The sequence below is a fragment of the Drosophila grimshawi genome, unplaced genomic scaffold (genome assembly GCF_018153295.1).
Source record: "Drosophila grimshawi isolate 15287-2541.00 unplaced genomic scaffold, ASM1815329v1 contig_848, whole genome shotgun sequence".
NCBI lineage: Eukaryota > Metazoa > Arthropoda > Insecta > Diptera > Drosophilidae > Drosophila > Drosophila grimshawi.
The window spans coordinates 22183251-22207473 of NW_025063692.1; the positions used below are offsets into that span (position 1 = coordinate 22183251).

Genomic DNA, 24223 nt, shown 5'->3' on the forward strand with positions numbered 1-24223 from the left:
TATATTTATATATATTTAATTTTTGTTTTCTTTTTACAATGTGTTGCAATCAGCAATCAGCAAACAACAAAGCGTTTTCAACATTTTCTATGCCTGTTTCTCGGTTTTGTACTCTCGATTTGCATTGCCTTTAGTGTGACCATGTTTATGTATGTATGACTATGCATGCATGCATGTATGTGTGTGTGTTTGTGTGTTTGTGTGTGCTGAAGTGCGCTTCGTATAATGGTCAAGGTTAATGTGTGTAGAAAATCTTCGGAATGGGTCGTCGTACTTAGTCAACTCAAATCGAAATTTAAGCTATAAATTAACAAATTATGTACGACGCCAAACAGTGACTGCAATAAGTATGCACACACACATACATACATATGTGTACTACTACTTATGGAGGCACAATCCAAAATGCGCTTTTAGCAGAGGCGTTAAAATTTATGATTTTAAGACAATTTTGACGACAAATCCACTAAATAAAAATGCAAATAACGAACAAAATTAATGGGCGACGAAACGAACGAAAAAAATCATCAAATGAAACAAAGTAAAACTAAATGAAATTTAATGATTGCAATGCTACAAAGTCCAACCAATCGCGCAGTGATGCTGTGTTTAGCGTACACTCACTGGCCATTTCCTTAAGCAGTGACTCGTGTGCAAAATAAAATTATCAAAAATAAACCGTAAGCTTTTTTGTTCGATTTTTATTCAACATGTTCGTTAATATCAAATAAAACAAATAATAGAAAGAAAGAAAACAGTCTCAGTTAAATTATGCTTGTTGTTTTTTCAAAAATCATTAGATAAATTATTATATATTATTTTATTGTGTTTATATTTTGTGTCACCTTGACTGACAGTCTGAGTAAAGGTTGCGCAGATAGAAAACTCTGATTTTGAGAACACTGAAAATCAATTTAAATAGCGACTGATATTGCCAATTCAGCCGAGCCCAAGCGGCATCACTGACACGCTGTCAAAGCGATCAGCGCAAAAAGCAGTAAAGAATAACAGCAGAGACAAGGGCAACAACACAGACCGGCAAACGAAATCGAGAAACAAAAACAAAGATAAACAAAAAACAAAAACGCAACGGAGCCACAGATCAGCAGAGCAGCAGTGGAGCAGCAACGGAGCGGCGCAGCAGCACTGTCGGGCGCGACCTTCACCCAATAAAACAACTGATCGCGGTCAGAGTGTACAAAATTTGCAGTTAAATACAATTACGCCATTTTTGTCTCTTTCTGCTGCCAGCTTATGTGTGTGTGTGTGTGTGTGTGTGTGTGTGTTTTTGTTTTTATTGTATTTTCTGACAGCTTGCCGGCAACTATTGTGAATGTGTATGCGTATAATATTTGCAACGGTTTATGCTGGCTACTACAGTTAATAGCGCGATACTTAATGCTAAGACAAAACTAGCTTGTTGCTAACTATGTACAACAACATAAAAACCGCATTCTTCGAAAAGGCTTCACATGTATTTACATTAATAATATTAATACACAGTTCGGCAAGCTCCATTATATATATATTATATATATAAAGTATGCATAGTAAAAAACGAGAGAAATAATTGCACTAGCAGCAGCAACAAATAAAAAATGACAAACATGCATGCTAAAGTCGAGAGAGAGCCCGACTAGGAGATACCCTAAATCGAAGACGTTACCAATCATAATATCGCACGCTTTTTAGATATTCAAGCCAACTCGTTGATCAATATTATATATGTTATATATGTCTATAAATTCATTCAAGTTGTATTCTTAAAACTGTGGATTTTCTTGTTATTCGAAATTTATATTCAGAATGAAGATATTGATAAAAGAAATAAAATGAATTTGATCAAGAACCTATCTACATGTATTACAAATTTGAAATCTCTAAGATACAAAAAATATTAAAAGTAATTTTATTTTTCATTTATTTTATGTTTGTGTATACCCTGTACCCCACAAATGGGCATATCCAAATTCAATTGATTATTATATTTTATATGCAAATATGGCTTTAACAGTCAAAACGATCAACAACAAAAAATCGATAATAATGCATTTAGTTTAGCGTATAGGGTATCTGCTAGCCGACTACTGTTGTGTTTAGCAATGCTATTGTTTTGTATTATTACTGTTGTTTCTGTCCTATGTTGTTGTTGCTGCTTGTCTCCGATTTGGTTTTTATTTTTTATTTTTTGTCTCCCGCGCATTCATTCAGGGACCGGCTTTTCTCGTTGCTGTTGTTATTGTTGTTGTTATTGTTGATGTTGCTGTTGTTTATTTATTGTATTTGCCGGCACAACAATTTCTTGCTTTATTGTTTATTGCTGCTGTTATTGTTGCTGTTGCTGTTGTTGTTGTTGTTGCATGTTGGCGCGACACATTAAAAGTGAAAACAATAGCAAAAACAAAAGCAAAAGCAAAGGCAGCCCCTGCATTAAATGAATTAAATAAACTTCTGGTGTGAAAATTATATACTCTGTGCCTGCTATGGGGCGTGCGTGGGCGTGGCACCCTCCCCATATGTATGTGTTGCCTCAATGCACATAAATATGTTTACGTTTGTTAACCCGGGTCGTGCACAGCCAACCAACCAACCAACCAACCAGCCAGCCAGCCAGCCAGCCACTCACTGCACTTGATTAGAAACGGCGACAAAATCCAATTGGATTCACGCTCTACCGAGACGACAACAATAACAATGGCGAGGAGGAGAGTGGCGGCAACAGATGAAACAGGTGAGGGGGAGGGAGGAAGGGACAGCTGCACGAGAGAATAAATTGTAATCACTTCGGCGTGAATCACTGACTGACTGACTGAATGAATGACGAATTTTCGCTGCTGTGGCGGCAATCAAGTTAAATGGGTTAACTCTGCTGACACCAAAAACAAAAACCACATCATCATTATTTTGATCAGCACCAAATTGTTCGACTGATTTTCCATATGACTTGAATTCATATATATATATATGTATATATATGTATGTACTTGAATACAAGAATAATAACCCATATAACTGTTGAGTTTGGTTCAGTTTTTCAAGCAAGGACTCATTGATTAATAACCTGAACGGAGACGGATGCCTCCAATGAATTTGATGTTTCTTGGTATGTTCAAATATTTATTATATAATTTTATAAGCATAAATTTTGACAAAAAAAAGAAGTAATAATTAAACATTTTTTATCTATGTTATATTAATATATACATATAAGAATATATATATATGTATGTATATATATATATATATATAGATATATGCATTTATTATATACACATTTATTAAGCGAAAAATTGTGTTTCAATTAATATAAGTAACTAAATAACGAGTTAAAATTATTGAATATAATTATATAAGATAGCATATGTATAATTTCTTTATATAATATAGTATGATTAAATATTGTGTATATTATTTAATAAATCAAGAAAAAAATAACATCGTTTGCCAAATCAAAAAAAAAAATAGTAAATGGTATTAAAAAAAAAATGAACAATTTCCAATAAAAAAATTGTTTTCTCAAGGTTATTTTTATATTTTTTTTTCATTGTTTGTTTTTTTTTGGGGGGGAGGGGGTATTTCATTGGTTTTTCAGTAATTTTAACAGCATTATATATATATATATATATATGTGTGTGTGTGTGTACAAATATGTGTATAAAAAAAATTGTAAAATAAAAATTTCTAAACATAAAAGTGTTTATGTGCACCAGATACTTGTTGCAGCTTTGTTTTTTTTTTTTTTTTTTTTTTAATATTTGCGAGGATTTAGAGGTTTTGGTTGTAGTTGTTGTATTTTTGTTATTTTGCGATTTTCACTTGGTTTTTTAAAAATAATAATAAAAAGAATTACATTTAAATAAAAGAAAGCAAACATTTGTTTACAATAATTTAAATTGTATTTTGCAACTGATTTGCATCGTTTGTCGTTGCTTTTATTTATATTATTTTTTTTTTGTATTTTTTTTTTTTGGGGCATATTTTGCTGTTTTTTTGTTTTTGTTTTGTTTGTGTGTTTTATTGTTGCAGATAAATTTGTACGGTTTTCAAATTGTATTTAAACTCTGTATTTGTATTTTATGTACTATAGGAAACAAGGTGCATTCGTATTTTTTGTTGGCTTTGTCTATATGTGTGTGTGTGTATGTATGTATATAATTCAATATGCATGTGTGAATTTGTTTATATTTGTGTGTGTTGTTGTTGTTGTACAATGTTATGCTTAGCTTAAGCCTATTGCTCTATGTGGCGTGTTCATCATAACCCGGATTTATTGGTTCTATTTTTATGTTTGTAATTTGGTTTTTCAACTGACTTCTTCCAGTGTAAAGGTAAGAAAATATGTCGTATTTTTTTCTTCTTCTTTTTGTGTTTCTTTTTTTTTGTAACTAGTATTTAACGAGATTTCTATGTACAGTGGTTAAACAACAAACAAAAAAAATAAGTTTTTTTTTTTAATTTGATTTACATTTTTTGTTTATGTGTAAAATTTTTTTGTTTGTTTTGAAGAAATTGCTTTAATTAGCAGTTTAAATAATATAACAATTTTTTGTTTGATTAATATTTTAATATCGCATTAAATAAAGTGTAAATATATATATAAATTATATATATATATATCTATATATGTTTATATAATATTAAAAAAAAATAATATATGTATTTGCATACAATATACAATTGTATAATGTATAATTTTTTTTTTTTTTTTTTTTTTTTTTTCTGGGGGAGAGAGTTGTTCTTATAAACTGTTTTATATATATTGCGGCAGCTTAAGTTTAATAAATGTAAATTTTGTTAATATTGTCTATTTACATGCGAGATAAATGTGCTTGCAAGCCTCGAGAAAATAAATGAAAATTGTCCCAGCAATTCTTGTACGACGCCAGCCAGCCCCCACAATTGCTTAGAATATAGGTTAGGAACCCAGATATATTTATAAATGTATTTATGTGAGTATATATATAAAAATGTACAATCAAAATATAAAATATTAGTACAATTTTGTAGAAATTATGTGTACTAAAAAAGTTCTGCCCATAGCAAAATAAAAGAAAAAAAGAGAAAAAAAAAACAAGATAAATAAAGCTAATTATTTACTCACTAATTTCTCTTAAACGTCGCTATAAATTGTATCATATCATATATGTATATGTATATTTATTTAGTATATATTTAGTTGTACTAGCTTTCTAATAGTATCCAAGTTAATTAGTGTGTGTGTGTGTGTGTGTTTTTCTCGTTGTTGTTGTGGTTGTCATCGTTTATCAAAAAGCCAACTAAACCTAAATAACATTTTTCGTATCAAGTAGTTTTTCTTTCTTCTTCTTCAGCTTCTTCTATTTTTTTAATCCATTTTTCACTCGATTTTTGTTTATTTGTTTTTGTAATTTGATTCGACTTCATTGTTAGTATTGGAAAAACGAAATTTGTTTCGCTCCTAACTAAATCAAACATTCTAATAGTATGTATATGTGTATTGTAAATATTGTATTGTATATATAAATATTTATATATAACAGTAACTCACGGTTTCCATTCTTTTCATTCATATATACATACTTCTATATATATATATATATATATACAAATATATATATGTATACATATATATATATATATATCTTATTAGCAAAAATCGACAGTTGAACAGCTGGCAAAATTAGCAGCCAAAAATTTATTTCTTTTCTTCTTTTTTCCAGTTTTTTTTTCGGGTTTTTCTTATTTGTTTGTGTAAATGTATTTGTGTATTTCTAACAATAATAATCTATAGCTCCTATCATCGTTGTGGTTCTATTTTTAATAGTGTTCGTTTTTTCATCATCATCATCATCATCATCTTCCTTGCTTTCAATTTCGAATTTGCGCATTTCATATGCATAGTTAAAAATTTGTTAAAGATGTGTCCTAAGCATTAGTATATAGTTATTTATATGAATTAGAGTATAGCAATTGCTGCATTTAGAAGAAAAAAACAGGAAGGACCAAATGAAAAATATTATTTCAATGGATCAATTCATGTCGAAATGATATATAGACGGGAAAAAGCATTGAATAAACCCCGTATTGTAGTATTTTCTATATAGGCAGTAAAAGTTGTTTAAGCGTTGACTTTTAATTTTTATTTTTTTTTGTTTTTTTTTTTTGTCGCATTTGTTGGGAAAGCTAAGCTATACACATTGCACCGATATTGCATCGATAAAATTGCGTGTTATCGATTTTAAGAAATAATCGGCGAATTTGTATCGTTCTTATTAAGGCGTCATTGTTGTCGTCGTTCTGCTATCTAAGTAAGGATGAGTACCGTACAGAAAAGAACTAAACATACGCAATTATCAACTATAACCGACTATATAAATGTATGTATAATTTAATGTTCAGCTGATCAGCTTAGCTATGTAGTAAGATACATAGAAGATCGTTACCAACACAAAATATAATAACCTATACAGCTAATTGTATAAAAAATTGTTATATATATATATATATATATATGCACATATGCATATTTGTATACATCCGAACACGTCTAGGCAAATCTCGGCAAAAGTTTCTTTGAAATCTTCACTGAGAAAACCGAGTTAGCCGAAAAGAACTAGAAACGTGACACAACAAGTTGTTATCTAACTATAGATATATATATCTATATATATGTTTAAATAGATATATTTATGTATAAGGGATAGTAACTTTGTATTACTACTGATAATATATAGTTATAAATTGTTGTTTTGTTTTGTTTTGTTTACTTCTTTGTAGATTTGCATTTCATTTGCTCTCATTTTGGCGCTGCTTCAAAATTTGCGCTCATTTCTCTTCTTCTTCTGACTCTTCTACTGTTGACTCTTCTTCTATCTCACTCTCTCTCTCTCCCTCCGTCTACGTCGCTTAACTGACTTTTAGCGAGGACGTGCTCTCTAATGCCCATGCCATGCTGAGAGAATGCTCTCTCTCTCTCTCTCTCACCTCCACTCTTTCTCTATGTTTCGCGCAGCTTTTGCGTGCTTTTGTTTTTCTTTCGTTATTGTTGGTTTTGTTTACTTTTTAGTGGCTCATTCGTTGCAACTTTGTCTGTTTTCCGTATCCGCTTTTCATGTTTTTGTAGTGTGTTTTTTGTTTCTTCATTTGTGTTTGGTTCTTGTCCTGGTTTTTTTTTGTTTTGTTTTGTTTTTGTTATTCATTTCATGGTTAAGTATAAGTGTATATATCTAAGCATAAGTATATATGTATATATGTTCAACCAAATATAGGGAAAAACTAAAGCATATATATATATCTGCCAAGCGTTTCTCTCTAATTCTACGTTCGTTATCAACATTTCCTTTATAGTTTTGCTTCCAACTTGCATTTTGCTTTCTTCAAAATCAAATAAAAAATATCACATTAAAGAAATCCAATTTAAATCACTATTTTACAATTATATAGAGCAGTAGCATCTAAGCCTAGGCCGAAAGCTACAAAAAATGAACTATATAATATATACATATATATAGATACATTTGTATCTTGTAGTATATATATATATTGCTTAACTATTCCATCCCGCGATCGTTCGTTCAAAAAAAAAAAAAAAAAGTACAATCATCATCATTCTTATCGTTATTATTAATGTTATTATCATCATCATGATGATGATCATCATTATCAACGATACCTGGTCGTTCGTATGCTCTAATGGCTAATACTAAAAACTGATATTGAAGTTCAAAAAGTGCTTATGTGAGCCTATGTCAAAAAAAATACACAACAAAAAAAAAATATATAATAATAATAAATAAACAACATTTTCCTCATGTCGTCATCAATTTTGTTTTTGTTTTTGTTTTCCTTTTCATTTTCTTTTGCTTTTGCTTTTGTCAAATCGAATCGAATCGAATCGATTTTGCTCGAGACTTGCAAGCGTGTTTTATCCAAAAGCTGCACACACACACTCTCCTCTCTCCCCCTCTCTCCCTCCCTCTCTCTTATTTATTTCCTTTGTGTCTTGGCCCCCCTGTCCCCCCACCGGCTTACCCACTTACGGATGCTATCATCATTCGATGGCGTTGGCAGCATTCGTGCTCTGACGCAGACGCGCCAGCCGCTCCTGCTGCTGCTTGAGCTTGGCCTTCAACTGTTGACGCTTGAGCATGAGGCTGTGATCCTCGCTGGTTAGATGCTCGCACAATTTGGCCGCCTCACGCAATATATTGACCTTGGGGGCACGCTCCTTGTCCCGTATATTCGGTATCTGCTTCTTCAGTGCCTCGAACAGATTCTTGAGTCCGATGCGACGCTGACGCTCCATATCGTTATGCAGATTACGCTTCTCAATCGTATCCACCTCATCCAGACTAAGCTGACGATTTAATGCGCTGCTGCTGCTGCTGCTGCTGCCGTTGTTATAGTTGTTGCTACTGCTGCTGCTGCCAATGTTACTGGTGCTGTTGCTGCTGCCGTTGCTAATAGTGCTGCTGCTGATAGCGCCGCTGTTGCTGTTGCCACTGCTGCTGCTATTGCTGCTGCTGCAGTTGTTGCCAACGGGAATTCGTGGCTTCAAATAGATATCTTCCATCAGTTCGCCGCTGCTCAGCGGATAAGCCGAGTTCACCTTCTTTACGCGACTCTTCTTGGCCGCCGCCAAGCTGTACGACGACGACGATGACTTGATGCCCTTGGTGGAGGAATAGACACGACCCGATGACCACAACGAAGTCGCTGCACAATCGTTCATGTAATAGCGCTTGCGGCTCTTGCCCATGCCATCGACGGCCATCATTGCTGCTGGTGAATTGCACTCGCTACTACTGCAACTGCTGCTGCTGCTGCTGTTCTGCGATAGGCTGTCCGGTGAGTAGGAAGCGGAAGCTGCGACGGCGACATCAGAGCGCTGATAGGGCGTGCTGGACGGCGACGGGTAGCGCGAATTGACAACGGATTTAACGGGACTGTTGCTGGCCGGCGTATAGGGTAAATCGTATTTGGCGATTCTCGATTTCTGTGGGTCGCGTGCACCGTTCGAGATTTTGTTGGCGACCTTCGTTTGCAGAACGCGACGATCACGATCCGATGGATTTGTGGGTAGCTTCTTGTCATTGAGTGAGACAACATCGATTTCCTCATCTGTAGACGACAGCAACAACGATGTGATAGAATCGATAAAGAGACAGAGAGAGTGTTAATTAGTAACGAGTATCGAGTATATATATATATATATATATATATATATATATAGATAACAATGGTTATATAACGTGTAGCAAAAAGTAACGCGTAGGAGTAGTTGCTTAAGGAGTGACGAATAACAAGCAAAGGGCGACGAGTGACGAGTAATAAGCAACGAGTGACGAGTAATGCTAAACGAGTGTGTTGAGCCACCATATGAATTAAGCATTCGTCATCTATCCATTGGCAGACATATATGAAGAACCACACACAGTAACGTGTGACAACCAACGAGTAAATATTAACGACTGAAGAGTCCCAGACTAACAACGATCAAGAACCACACATCGGTAAAAAGTGACGAGTAATAAGTGACGAGCAACGAGTAACGAGCAACGAGTAACGAGCAACGAGTAACAGGTGACGAGTAACGTGCGATGAATAGGTGTATTTGTGTAGATATGCATAGATTCTTTGTAGGTTTCAAGAAAGCCCTGCAAATGTCGCGACGAATGTCAACGACAGTTCAATGACTACACCACACAACCCAGAAACTTGATGATGTCATCGTTCTGGGAAGGGGGAGGATTGGCAGGTTGTGCCCTACGCAAAGCGGATTAGTGTGTCAACGTTGTGAGAGACAAGTGGCTTGACGCCACTCTTGCAGCACAGTATCAAAATTCAGGAAGCAATAGATTTGCCGTCACACAGACAGTGAACAAACACACACAACAAACCACCCAAAAACCCAACCCCAAACTACAATGCAGGCAACCTTAGACAGTCTATTGACGTCGAGTAGAATATGCGCCAACCTGTGGGTGGTTGTTGGGTGGGTGACACCCACTCACCCCGTGGGCGTAGATCGGTGATAACGTTCATATGCGCAGTCAACTTTTTTTAAGGTTTTATTATTATTTTTTTCTAGAAAGTGAACGCAGTTAACATTTGCTCTGCTGCAAGCTCTCTCTCTCTCTCTCTCTCTTTCTCTGTGTGTGTTCCGCCCCAACCCGCCTCCCTGCCTACCGCGAAATGGATTTCCAGCTTCCGTTGTTAATTTGGCGCTTCCGTTGGCGCGCGCGTCCATTGAACCAAAGCAAGCCAAGCAAAGCGACGCGATGCGACGCGACGCGCAACAAGCGGCAAGCAGCAAGCAAGCCAGCCGCAGCTGTTGCAATCAAATGTTGGCCGAGCCCCACTCTTGAAAGCTTCTCTTAATCAAATTACAGCAACGAAAAAACCCCCAAAAAAAAAAAAAAACAAATAAGAAATTTATGCGACGCAGCTCTTATCACAGTAGGCGGTAAGTTGTTACGCCCCCCAAACCTCTCCCGCTCAACAAAACGCGGTCGCCTCACCAAGCGAACAAATATTTGCACAAATGTTGATTATATCTATATCTATATATATATGTATTATATATATATCTATATACATGTATTATATATATATCTATATATGTGTGTGTGCCCTTTCGCGCCTTGACAACAACTGTACAAACTAGAAAGAAACACAGACAAAGAGTATGTGTGTGTGTGTGTGTGTGTGTGAGAGAGAGAGATAGAGAGAGCATAAGCTTATTACTCCACTCAGCTTCCGTTCTTCCGTTTTTGCAAATGACATTAGATTAAATAAATAATTGGTACATTTGTAGCTATGTTCAAGTGCAAGTTGCACGTTGCAAGTGGCAAGTGCAGCAGAGCGAGCGACCGCAAATGAGCCTAATCGAAACCTAACACAGAAAGTGCAACAAGAAGCAAGAAGCAACACCGAAGACAGCAAGAGAAGAAGTGGGAGAAGCGAGAAGGGGCAATCAGCCAAGCGTTGCCATAGTGTGCTGTGTGGCAACCACCTTTGGCAACATGTTGCATGCCCCACCAACAATGGGAAGCATCTTAATGATAATGATGAACATCATTAAACTGTTGGCCGGGCTAGACAAGCAGCAGACCGATCGACCTTATCCAAGGAGACCGCAGCAAGAATCTTGTTGGTTTTCTTACCCAACGGCCATTTTTTATTATTATTTTGCATCATTTGTTTTTGCAGCAGCAGCAGCAGCAGCAGCAGCATCTGTGTTGGAATGCGGCGGTTGGCAGCAGCAATGTCGCTCATCATCATCATGTTGCTGTGACACAGCACAAAATGTTGCAGTGAACTTTTTGTCGGTCAAATGGAAATGGAGAATGATATTGATATTGAGAAACAGAGAGAAAGAGAGGAACGGATAGAGAGAGCGAGTGCCGATGCCCAGCAGCAAACTTCATCATTACCGAATGCATTCTGCATTCATTCATTAACTGGTATTCATTCCAAGTTGTCGGGCAAGTCACGTCTTTAGCTTTGCAAAAGATTCATCATCAAAAGTTGCGCCAATATTTCTTATTTATATTGGTTTCTTATCTGTTTTACTATCCCTTTCAAGTTTGGACAGACGGAGTTGTAGTGTTTTTCTTTATTGCTTTAAATATATTTATGTTTATATTTACAATTGTAAACATTTAATATTTTGGATATATATATATATATATATATATATATACAACATTCAGCAGGTAGTGCTTACTTTACAACGCCAAACAAATTATATATTATGAATCAAATTCGCATTGGGTTCTATTCTGCTGCCGGGTGAGGTGATTTGTGTGATTTGCATTTTAATTGATCGCGGTTACAAGCAAAAAGTAAACTGTGTTTTTCCTCAACAACAACAACAATAACAAATGGTGGCTGCCTCATAAACATTCCAAGCGTTGCGCAAATCGATCTAAAGAATGCAAATTGTTCACAACTGACAGAGGACCCGGGGGATTTCCTCGAAATTAATTGCAGTTTGTGCAGCACAAAAACAAAACAGGAACAACAAAAAAATATAATTTTAACAGACAGCTAAGAGATGGCAGGGGTAGGGGAGGGTTGAAGGAGGGATGCATATGTGCACCTCTACCAGTAGCTAACTGTATGGATAAATGGTGGGGGGTTGCAGTTGACGCTAACAGAAGAAACAACAACAAAAAAGAAACCAGACAAACTCGTTTGCTGCTGCAGCACAAAAAGCTTGGCAACTATTGTTGCTAAGCGCGCCAAGATCAAATCAACAACAACAACTACTAAAATAGTAATAATAATCATAATAATGATAATAAGAATAAGAGTAATAATATAGTAATAAAGAGCATCAGGCAAAGAGGAAACAGTTTGTTGTTGTTTTGTTGTACGTTAATTACAATTGCAAATAAAAGGCAACAACACACACACAGACACAAGCATACGAGCCATACGAGCACAACTTAATAAGTTGCGCAACTTTTATGTGCAGCTAGCTAGACTGTGGGCGGCAAGCAAAGAAAAATGAGAGAAAGACAAGAAGAACAAGCAGTGAGTGCAATATATATATATATATATATCTATATACACACGCGTATTGACTGCATGCTGCCCTATAAAAATTTGCGTATTGAGTTTAATTGAAAAACGAAAAACACAAAAAGGGAGAGACGAAACAAGACAAACATGCAGACACACGCACAGACATATAGGCTGGCAGGATATAGCATAAAACGGACAGCGCAAATGACAACAACAAGTGCATTGCTCAATTTACTACTGTAATAAGAGAGAGACAGACAGAGGAGAGAGTGAGGTGCACTCACTCAATCATTCTCCCACCCTCTCCCACTTGATGGGAAATTAATATGACAGACGTAAATGTTTATAGTAGCTCAGCAGCAGCGGACGGCAACGACGTCATTGCCGCCCTCGACTCAACAACTTGATAAAACAAGAGATAAAAAGAAATAATCGCGGCATATGCATCTCTCACTCTCTCACACTCACACACAGGCATACACACACAGAGATACTGATGCTTTTTAAATTCAGCAATGTAAACAGAAGAAGAACAGAAGAAATGCGCAAAACGCGCGCACAGCAAACGAAATTGAAATTTGAATACAAGTAAAAATGGCATATGATGTAATATTCGGCATGAGGAATTTCGAGACCATAAAAGACACTCACTCACTCATTCCTCGCCCGCTCGCACAGTGGTAACTAGGCGTCTGTGTTTTTATTACAATTTCAAGCCCACTGTGCAAGCAAAAGTCGTAAAAGAAAAGCCAAAAAAAAAGGCGAAACATCAAATGAAATAAATAACAAAACACACGCGAAGAAGCAGCTCGCGACAATTTAAACTACGCCCACGCGTTGTGTTGTGTTTATTGTTGTTGTTGTTGCTGTAAATTGTTTAATAACATTTGTCATTATCTTAGGTTTCGTATCTCAGAATTCCAATTTGACAATATCAACACCAAAACGGGATACACACAAAAAACAGAGGAAGAAGCATTTTTGTGTCTTAGATGAAAAAAAAAACAAGGAACACTGAGACTGAGAATGGCACGGAACGGAGCGGAACGGAACGAAACGACGACAGCAGACACAATACAATGATTCCATTGCATTTCATTTCAATTCCAATACAGTTAATTTCCTGTTTTTGCTGAGCTTTTACATGAATTTTATATGCACATTTGTACATATTTATATATATATATATATATATATGAGTATTTCTTTGTTTATCTTCTCAATATTCACATGTGATAATTATTTGTTTTGTATTATACGAGTTCCGCGAAATTTGGAATATTCTTAGAAATTTAGCATGACGACAGCAACTCGCATTCGCATTATCATCTGTATTTATACTTTGCATTTGCATTTACAATTCGTTATTTGTTATGTGATATTTGTTATTTGGTAGACACTGTACACAGTGCTGGCTAAACTGCGTTCCCACGCTCGCAGCACTGAAATCAAAGTAAATTGCACACAAAAACGAAAAGAAGAAGCATAAGAAGTCAAAGTCGAAGAAAAAGAAGAAACAGACGTAAAAGAGTAACATGTATTTCGTCGTCAACATGTGTTGGCAACATGTCGCAGCAGCAGCATAACCAATAATCACAGTTGCTCTAGGACAACAATAAAAAATTACAACTTTTTGTGGTTTTGCAAAACACAAAATAAAATAACAAATCGCATTGCAAATGAGCAAAACAAAGAGTCGCTTCCGCTGCTGCTAGCTGGCAACATTCCCACGCGACACCAATTGCAACTCGTTGTTGTTGTTGCGTTTCGCTTGGCTACAAGTGCCAGGCGCAGCTTTTGTGTGTGCAACTTGTTGCCGCAACAATTGTGTAATTTGATTCGGCGTCTCTTTACTACCCCTCTCCTCCCCCGCCTAACCTACCACTACCACTGGAATGACTCATACTTGAACCTAACCCTTTTTCAAAAGATAAATGTCACCAAAATAAAAAATATATATAGTAAAAAAAGCTCGCTGATAAAAAAGCGCAATTACAATAAAAATGTCGTTAAGAGATGGTAGACAAAGAAAGAGGGGGGGAGGCACTGGCAATGGCGCAATGCGCCAATCGTCTAATGCTTCACACACACACAGATGCAACACAGCATAAATTATGAAAACAGCAAAGGCAATAAAATGCGTCTGGCAACATTTTGGGTGGAGTTCGACAACAAAAAACATTCTTTTTATTTTGAGCGTGCAGCAGCAACCTTCCTAAACCTTGGCAACATTCTGTCACGCAAATATACATACAAATGTACCCTTATTATATACATGTACGTATGTATATATGTATATATGTATGCATGTGTTATGTGTACGATGCGACGGCGCCGCTTAAGGCAACAACAAAAGCTTTCAAAACCAAAAAGAGAGGCTCGTTGGCGTCGACGTCGCCAACATTACCAAAAAAAAAAAAATTATAATAATAATAATAAAACAAGACAAACCAATTATCCTTGGTTTGACGAAGATGAAATACCCTTTTAGACTTGCTAGTGGAAGACGTGTGAATTATTTATAATTTCTTCATTTAATGTAATATATAGTATATATTTAAATGAGATTTGGCCAATATTTTTTATATTTTATTAAGATGGAAGTCAAATTTTGCAAACCTTATTACAAATTATAATGCCTTCCGTAAGTGTATAATAATAATAAAAGTAGCACGCACAACGAGAATGGAGAGGATAGAGGAGCGACCTTGAGCATAACAATTTATTGCTTCACGTGTGCGAATGAGCAACACACACAATGAGCGCGAGAGCGGGACAGACGACGAGAGCACAGGAAGGCGACCGGCAGAGTAAGAGTGTGTGAGAAAGACGACACGCATACGCACGCAAATACGCGCCTAGCAACAGCGAGCAACATAAGAGGCATACGCAAAAAATATACATACATACATAAGTATATATATATATATATGTATACGTGTGTATATGTAGATAATATTGTTAGACGTCATCATCACACAGCCTTTGGACCATTGTTAGAGCTTTTGCGTCTGTAGTTGGGTGGCGTTTTTTTTGTTGTTTTTTTTTTGGGGTTGGGCAAAATTTTGTAACTTGGCGCTAAACGTTAACATATAGAGCCAGACGCATAAATTAGCGTACTGAAAGTAAAAGCAAAGCAAACACAGCACAAATGCAAAAAAGGAAAGAAAATATTGTACAACATATTTGGTTTTCTTTTCTTTCCTTTTTTTAATACATATTTACATTTGTAAGTATAAACATATGTATTTAGGTATCTGCCCACAGCAACACACGCACCGTCGCACTATTTTTGGTTAGTTTTATTTAATTGGTAGCTCAAACCAACAGCAACAATAACAACAGCGAGAACAGAACACTCAAAAAGCTCTGCTCATAAACATTCGCAACGTTCCAGTGTTTTTTTTTGTTTCTACGCACATTTTTATGATTTGTCGACCTTCGTTCAGTTCATTAACATTTCCATTTCCATTTTTTTTTTCCAATTGGATTCAGTAACAAAAATAACGCATACGCCACGCAGAAGGCAGTAGGCAGTAACGTAACGTAAACAGTGTATCGGTTAGTTGTCGTTATTCTGTTCTTCTAAGCATACAAGAAAAGGTGCGAAAACTACAAAAACAAAAAGAACACAAAAAAGAGGCGCCAACAAATGCCAAACACAGCTGGTGGGGCTCTGCTGAGCAGGCCACGGAAGAGGAGGCGATCATCTGTACATATGTATTTATTTATATATACACACATGCATAGGTATGTGTAAATTGTGATTGAAAAAACTAACAAGAGCTCTCATACTGTTAACTGTTACAATTTAACTCTGTTCGAATCGATCTCTCCTTCTCCCTTTCTCTTTCACCTGACGATCGCATCTGTTACACGCCTAATAAATCGTCACGAGCAACCATGCACACTTACACACACTCACGCACGCACACACATAGCGACAAGCTGCCCAACAACTGCCACCAAAAATTCACGTAGCGTTTTTTTTTATCGTCTCACGCGCTCTTTTTTTGACAGTCACATTCGTTCAATCACACATATATCAAAAAAATTATTATGTGGGCGTTTTTCGCTAATAGTGGAACACACACACACATATATGTATATATGCATATAGTGAGGGGGAAATAGAGAAATGAGCGCGCCTAGTAACAAGGCAACACCCAAAAAAAATCGTATAACAGCTACTGGTGACTCCGATTGCAAAGCAGCATCAGCAATCAGCACAACACGAAGAACAAGAACATAAGCCGCCAGCAGTTTGGAATTCTGCATGCCGCACATTGATTTACACTCAAATGAAAATATCAAATTGAGAATAATAATAAAACTGAACCAAAAAAACACTTTAATTCGAGCAACATGATTTGTCCCGTTTTCAGTCAAGTATTATTAACCGTTAACTTCTGTTTCGTTTCGATGTCTTCATTCGATATTCCGCACATTGCACATTTTGTGTGACAAAATTAAAAGTCTCTGCTGCTGCTGCGCCAGCGTTGTTTCGAGTGTGAGTGCACTCGGCACACAGCTAGCCAACTGGCCAGCGAATGAGTGAGCGAGTAAGCGAGAGAGAGAGAGAGACGGAGTGAATAAAAGACATACCTGTACAATTTTTGCCGGCAGCGTTGACGTCGAGACGTCGCCACTTCGACAATCTGAGTGCATGTTTTGTTTTCGTTTTTTATAGAGCGCGCAGAAAGAGGTAACAATAATAACAATAACAATAATAATAACAATAATATTGGGACACACACCCACACACGCAGAAGATATGAACAGCAATAAGGAAAGAGATCCACGCCAACCAATGAACATGCGTTTGTGTGAATGTGCATGTGTGCGTGGGTGTATGCATACGTGTGCAAGTGTATGCAGCTTGTGAATGAAATAGCAACGATAGACGTAAAAGCTTCACGCGCCCAATTGCATTTGTGTTTGTGTGTAAGAGTGCAAATATTAGTAGTAGTCGTAGTAGTAGTAGTGGTAGTGGTAGTAGTAGTAGTAGTAATAGTAGTAATAGTAAAGCAGCAAAGTGTAGAGTACCTAAATGCGAGGGTCGCTCAAAATGTTTCGTTCTTTAATAATAGTTTTTTTTTCCCGTTTTTTTTTTTTTTGCACCATCAGCGACAGCAACAACGCCATTAGCAACAAGACATTGAACCCAAAAACTAAAACCTACACAGACAAAGGCACGGGGTGGAGAAGGGGCGTGTGGTTTGGATAAGTTGCGCTGACGCCGCCGACGCCAAAAACAAAAAAAATGCCGGCATGAGCGCAGACATCCTTGAAAAATGTGGTGTGACTGCGACAACAGCGAGAGGGAGCAAGAGAGATAGAAAGAGAAGAAAGTTCGAGAAAAACGTTTTGTATTTTTTTTTTATATATGCATGTATATTTTTTGGGCGTAGCACAAACTGCGCAAGACGGCGCTTGGGGATGCTTTGGACAAGTGAGAAGTGCAAAGAGAGGATGACGCCATAAGGTCGGCCAAACAATATATATATATATATATATATATAGTCACAGAGTGTCTATATGCAGAGAATGAGAGAACACATAATGAGCCATGAAAGCCACGTGCCAACATTCGAGCGGAAGAAAGGGAGGAGGTGGGTGGTGGGGGATTGGTTGCTTGTGGCGCATTGCAATGCGTAGGCAACAAGGCGCCAAACGAAATGTCGAGGAGGTAGGAGAAGGGGTGTGAGGAGGGTTGATTTGGAAAATCAATGAAAGCTTTTCACCCACAGAACAAACATCGCAACTCTCGCCGGGCAGCAGCAAACAGCAAGCAGCATGTGGGCGGCGCAGCAAAAAAAAAAAAAAGTTTACTACGTTTGCTGTTGACGTAGGCGATCGATTTTTTAGGCGCGTCATCGCCGTACGCACACCCACCGTGCTAGCAGCAGCAGCAGCCATCGCAGGCCAACACACTAGTTGAATGTGTGTCTCAGCATGCAAAAGGCTGAAGAAGTTAGTCGGTGGATGTGGAGTGGGGGGTTGGGGGGGGGGGAATGAGAAAGAGGATGGACGGATGAGGTGAGAATGCACATTTGGTGGGCGCGCAGCAATTGGAGGGGTGGGGGTGGGTAGTAATACTCAATTAACATTGTGAGAGTGGAAGACAGAGGTGGAGGAGTGTAGAAAATAGTATAACAAAAAGTGAACAAGAACCAAATTTGAGAGTAGAACAGCAATTCTAGAAGAATAGAGGACAGGGAAGAGGTGTAAAGAGAAATCGTAAAAAAAAATTTAAAACCACAACATGAATTGAATATAACAGGTATTTTGTAGAGTAGTAGCAATATTATGTATAACAGTCGTTGCACATATAAGAGCAGAGTGTATTTATTGTTGGCGTACTCACCGGAATCGGAGGGCGTCTCCAGATTGGTTTCCATTTCGTTGCAGCGCGTATAGCTGTGATCGCTGATGTGACGCATGTAGAGACCGCCGCCGCTGTTGTTGCCATCGAGGAGAGACGCCGTCGTTGAATCGCCCAGCGAGCACTCGCCATCATCCGAATCACAATCGGAACTGGTCGCCGTCGTTGCTGGCGGTGACAAACTGGCCACAGCAGCCGATACATCAACACTGGCCGCCAGTCGGGAAACAGCTGCTGAAGATTGTTGTTGTTGTTGCAATTGCTGCTGCTGTTGTTGTTGTTGTTGTTTGTGTTGATCGCTGAGGACCACTTCGAGGACATCGCTGATCTGAGTGTTTTCGACGCGATAAGGGAGATCGATGCGCTCCTTGCTGGTATTCTGCAGTTCGCGACTCAAATGATCAATATAGTTGGCATCGGCACAGCTCGTCAGCGATATATTGTTGCTGCCCATGACGCAGGCACGCAAGTCGACATTGTGTCGAAACTCGGACATTTCAAAGTCACACATGCCACTTACCGCATTGAAACGCATTTGTAGCAGATTCTGATTCTGCTGCTGTTGTTGCTGCTGTTGTCTTTGCTGTGTGTTGCTTTTGCGCAAGAGCGAACCGCCTGGCGGTATATAGGGCTCCACAATATGCATTTTACTATCGCAACGCTGCTGCTGCTGCTGTTGCAAGTTGCGTCCAGGTATTGAAATTGTTGCTGTTGCTGTTCTTGTTGCTGCTGCTGCTGCAGCACCGCGGACAGTTGACCGGCAACTGTTGCTGCTGCTTAGCTTGTTATGCCTGCTGTTACTATTACTATTGATACTGCTGTTGCAACTGCTATTGTTGCTGCTGCTGCTGTTGTTGTCGTGCTCATCATCATCGTGCTCATCGTGATCGTCGTGCTCATCGAGTGGCTCACGTTTACTCAACAAAGTGCTGCCAGTGACAATGGCTGGTGGCACAGCGCTACTTTCGCTGTAGCTGGATGCAGCCGAATTGGTGTTGTCCCCATTTGTGTTTATGAGGTTGGCCATATTGTTGGAGAAAGCGGACCACATGCAGTCGCCGTTGCGTATCTCGGGCTTAATGTCCATGTCATTGGACAAATCATCGGGATTGGAAATGCTTATCCAACGCGCCTGATCCGCATCTACTATTTTAGCAATATCGTTCTGTATGCTGGATACGCCCAGGAGGCCGTCTATGTCGAGAATTTCAGTGAACTCTATATCGTCAAACGGTTGACAATACGCAACATCGTAGTCGTAGTCGCAACTCGTCAGGATTCCTATACCATTGCAAACAGTCGTCATTTTGATTGAGTTTACTTTTTATTCTTGTTCCTCAAAAGTGTTGATTACTAGTTGATGTTGTTGCTGCTGCTGTGGTAGCACAGAAGAGGTAGTTTGAGGCTGCAAAGGCGAACCAAATCAAAAATTCAATGAAACACTACGCGTTAGAGTTAATATCAATTAAATGTAATTCGAGTTCTAAAAATATTTCAATATTGAAATAAAAATAATATTTACTTAATAAAAATACTATGTAAATTAATTATTTCATTTGAGTTATAAAAGTATTTTAATATTAATATGCAAATAATATATATCCACTTTTCATTTAATTTTTTAATGATCTTATTTTTATTATTTTAATACTTTTATATTAATATTTTTTTTTTTATATCCGTGGGCAGATTTTTTTTTTATTTTATTATGACCTCATTCTTATCATTTCGATCTAATTTTACTTCCATATATATATATATATATATATGTTGAAAAGATGTAAAAGATCAATACAACATTCTGATTACTAATGTTAATAACAGAAAATATCGATACTGCGCTCGATACCTTAACTTAATACATTGAATAAATCTTCTTAGTCTAACCGCCAAACCTAGTGCATCACTTTTTGCCGCTTTAAAAACCCAACAGGTTATGGGCCCAGGCATAAAAGAAAAAGTTGAATGAAACTAAGGCTATGCTGAAAAGCCGCGTTTAAGGTCGAGTGACATTTTTTCATTAGAATTGCATCATTTTGTATTGCTGTGCATTACCAACTAAAGTTTTCTGTGTGAGAACAAGTACGAGCGAAAAATGAGTGCGCTGTACAATATAGACAAGTTGGACGAAACAAATTATGATTCATGGTGTGTCCAAATGAAAAGTGTGCTAATTCACCAGGAGCTATGGTCCGTCACTTCGGGAGCTATGAAATGCCCAAGCTCAGACAAGACGAGTGTCGGTGGTTATCAAAAAACGAAAAGGCTTTAGCGGTGATTACTCTCTCAATAAGAGGTTCTGAGATTGGTCACATTAAGAAATGTGAATCGGCGTCGAGTGCGTGGATAACCTTAAAGGCAGTGCATCAGTCCACCGGTCCAGTGAGAAAAGTCACATTGTTCAAGAGATTACTCTTCATGCGGATGAACGAGAATGAGAACATGCAAATATATATTGCAAATTTTGTGAACACCGTGGAGCAGTTAACAGAAATTGGCATTGTGCGTGCTGCAAGAGGAAATATATGTTATTTTACTCTTGCCAGTTTACCTAAATCATATGAAAATTTGGTTGTAGCATTGGAATCACTTGATGAATTACCAAAGTTTAGTACTTTGAATGTTAAATTGATCGAAGAGTGTGATAGACGCAAGAACGAAGCGAAGAGAGTGTGAACGAAAATAATGCACATAGTGCAAAAAAGACAGACAAAGTAGGCAAGAACCGAAACAAAAAAATTAAATGTTACAATTGCGGTAAAATTGGCCACATTTCTGCAGAATGTAGGTCCAAGGCGAACGAAGGTCATGTAAAAGAAAAAGACGAAAAATCATTTTTCACGTTGCTAAGTGCAAAAAAGGGTGAACGATTGCTTGATAAGTCAGCGTGGCGCCACAGGTCATACAGTGTATGTCCGCAAATCAAAATATGTTTAATTCGTTTGAACAATTCACTGATACAGTCACACTTGCTGGTGAAAAATCACTAGAAGTAGTCGGACGAGGAGTCGTCATAATTAAAACGGAATCGTCAACAGTAAAACTTACAAACGTTCTTTATGTGCCACAATTACAATGCAACTTTATTTCGGTGAGCAGAGCAGTAAAAGGAGGCTGCACTATAAACTTTAAAAACAATCGTGCGTGTGTATGTGATGAAAACGGTAAAACCCAACAATATTTGTACGCCAATATCACCAAATTCGCTATTTATTTAACCCTTTATTTACGCGTTTATTACCACAGGTTCTAAATTTGAACACCCGGAAGTTCGATTTTTTTTTATTAGAAACGCCATATTTTACTTTTATATATGTATGTATATACATTTTTATATTTTTTACCAAGCACTTTAATATTTTAGTGCTTAAAAGTAATTAAATGAAATATAAATCTATATTAAGCAATTATTTCAAGAATTATAAATATTCATTCGATTAGAAATAAAATATTTACGTATAACAGTTACGACAGCTACTAAGAAGAAGTCGCCATTTTGAAAACAGCACGAAGCATAAAATAAGTATATGATTTTATTTGTTTTAATTTCACATTTCACCTCAGAACAGTTATCAGTTTGGTTCAGTTCAGCAAAGTTATCGGAGCAATGCACAATGATTTCAATTATAAATAAATTGTTCGATTTTTATTTGATTCCCCCGACATTTTAATGACTTGGCAACACACACGTATGCATTCTTTTTTTTTATCCCTTGTCTATTGTCACACACAATAACAGTAAGACTAATATAAAATATAAAAAAAAAATATATAAGAATATCGCTGATTTCTTTACATACAACGTTCTATCTATCTATCTCTCTTCATCCCTTTGGTGCGCTTGATCTATTTGAACGAAATTCTTTGGAATGCAAAGCGAAATTTTGGAGTGTCTGCTTTGTGCGCTCTTCTAAAACGTCGCGGAGGCACTTGCAACGGTAAATGACAATACACAAATGTGTCCGTTCGTTTGTCTATCGCGGCGAATCGCAAAGGAAAGCGAAAACGAAAAGTGCTACAAAGCGGAGAATCGTCGCGCGCGACTCTAACTTGTGTGCCTGCATCTGTGTGTCTATTGCCTATTTTTTCCTCTATTCTTTTTTTTTTTGATTGCTTGTTGCTTTTAATTGCAAACTGAGGCAAAAAGGCAGGCCGGCAAAAAAAAAACACAAATATACATGTATGTGTGGAACTTTGATTTGTAACTGGTATTTATTTGAATATATTGTTATTAATTTTCTTTTTTTGTTTTGCACTAATTAAACTTACCTTGACTGCGCTGTTTTTAATCCAATTTATTGCTGCTTCGTTTCTTTTATTTTTTTTATATATATTTTTTATCGTCGTCACAGAACAGCAAAAAAAATAAACATCGACGAAAAAAAAAATACAAATTCTAACAGAGCGTACAAAGATCAACTGTTAGCAGCAACGAACAAGGAGAGAAAAGACACCAAAATATTTGTATGGCGTTCTCAAGTAATTTTGGGCGTTTGAAAGCTTCTATTAACTATCGTCGTTGTCGTCGTTGTGTTGCTCGCATCAGCAAATTGCAAATGCATTAGCGGCATCTATTGCCATTTGCTTTTGCGATATTGTTCTTCTTCTGCTGCTCTCCTTTTCTTTTTGCACACATACACTTGCACATGCACATACTCACACACATACACAGAAAGAGAAGACAGGCAGACGTTCAAGGTCTACGATTGTCGACTGCAGACGTGTTAATGCTGTCGCTGTTGTTGTAGTACTAAATAGGGGTAATCTTAGTTGTAGTTATTATTTCTTATACTTCTTTCCAATTTCACATTCACTTTTTTTTTGCGATTTGTAAAAAAAAAAAAAATAATTACAAATCCTTTAGCGAATGTTTTGAAAATATAATATAGAATTCAACTTTTGTTGTCGCTAGTCCGTTTTACAAATTTGTATTATTTTCAAGATTTGCAATTTGTTTCCTTGTATTTTTGGTAATCTTTTGAAAATATATATATATATTTATATATACATACTTTTTTTTATTTCAGTTAGTCCATTAAGAATTTTTTATATATTATTTTTGTTTTTGTAATCTTTTGTTGTAGTTATATTTTTTTAATATTAGGACCTAGTTGTGTTTTTTTTATATTAGGGCCTAGTTAGGGTATTTGTTGTGTATCAGATTATGTCTTATTTATTTATTTAATATTTTTATTTTTTTTTTGTTGGGCGGGAAACAGCCAAAATCTACAAAGACGAAGAGCCAACTACGCGTCGCACGTTCAGCCTTGCCGAAGTCACAAATGAGAGTGCGCAGTGCTCGCGCAAATCGTGGCATTCATTTGCGTT

General features: G+C 36.9%; 1 protein-coding gene across 1 annotated transcript; it reads right to left on the reverse strand.

Moving 5' to 3' along the window:
• Positions 1-7802: 7802 nt before the first annotated feature.
• Positions 7803-24187, reverse strand: LOC6565066 (myc protein). Its single transcript, XM_032737842.1, has 3 exons — positions 23165-24187; positions 18878-20300; positions 7803-9099 (listed from the first exon to the last, which is right to left on the reverse strand). Exons 2-3 carry the CDS (start codon positions 20199-20201, stop codon positions 8030-8032), a joined length of 2394 nt encoding a protein of 797 aa, XP_032593733.1. The 5' UTR covers positions 20202-20300; positions 23165-24187; the 3' UTR covers positions 7803-8029.
• Between the last annotated feature and the right edge of the window lie 36 nt (positions 24188-24223).

What these genes read in the sequence shown, in the direction of transcription:
- LOC6565066 (XM_032737842.1), bottom strand. Translation starts at nt 20,201, where the DNA reads ATGACGACTGTTTGCAATGGTATAGGAATCCTGACGAGTTGCGACTAC. An exon ending in GGAGACGCCCTCCGATTCCG is followed by an intron (nt 9,100 to 18,877) that starts GTGAGTACGCCA and finishes TGTCGTCTACAG; the next exon opens with ATGAGGAAATCGATGTTGTC.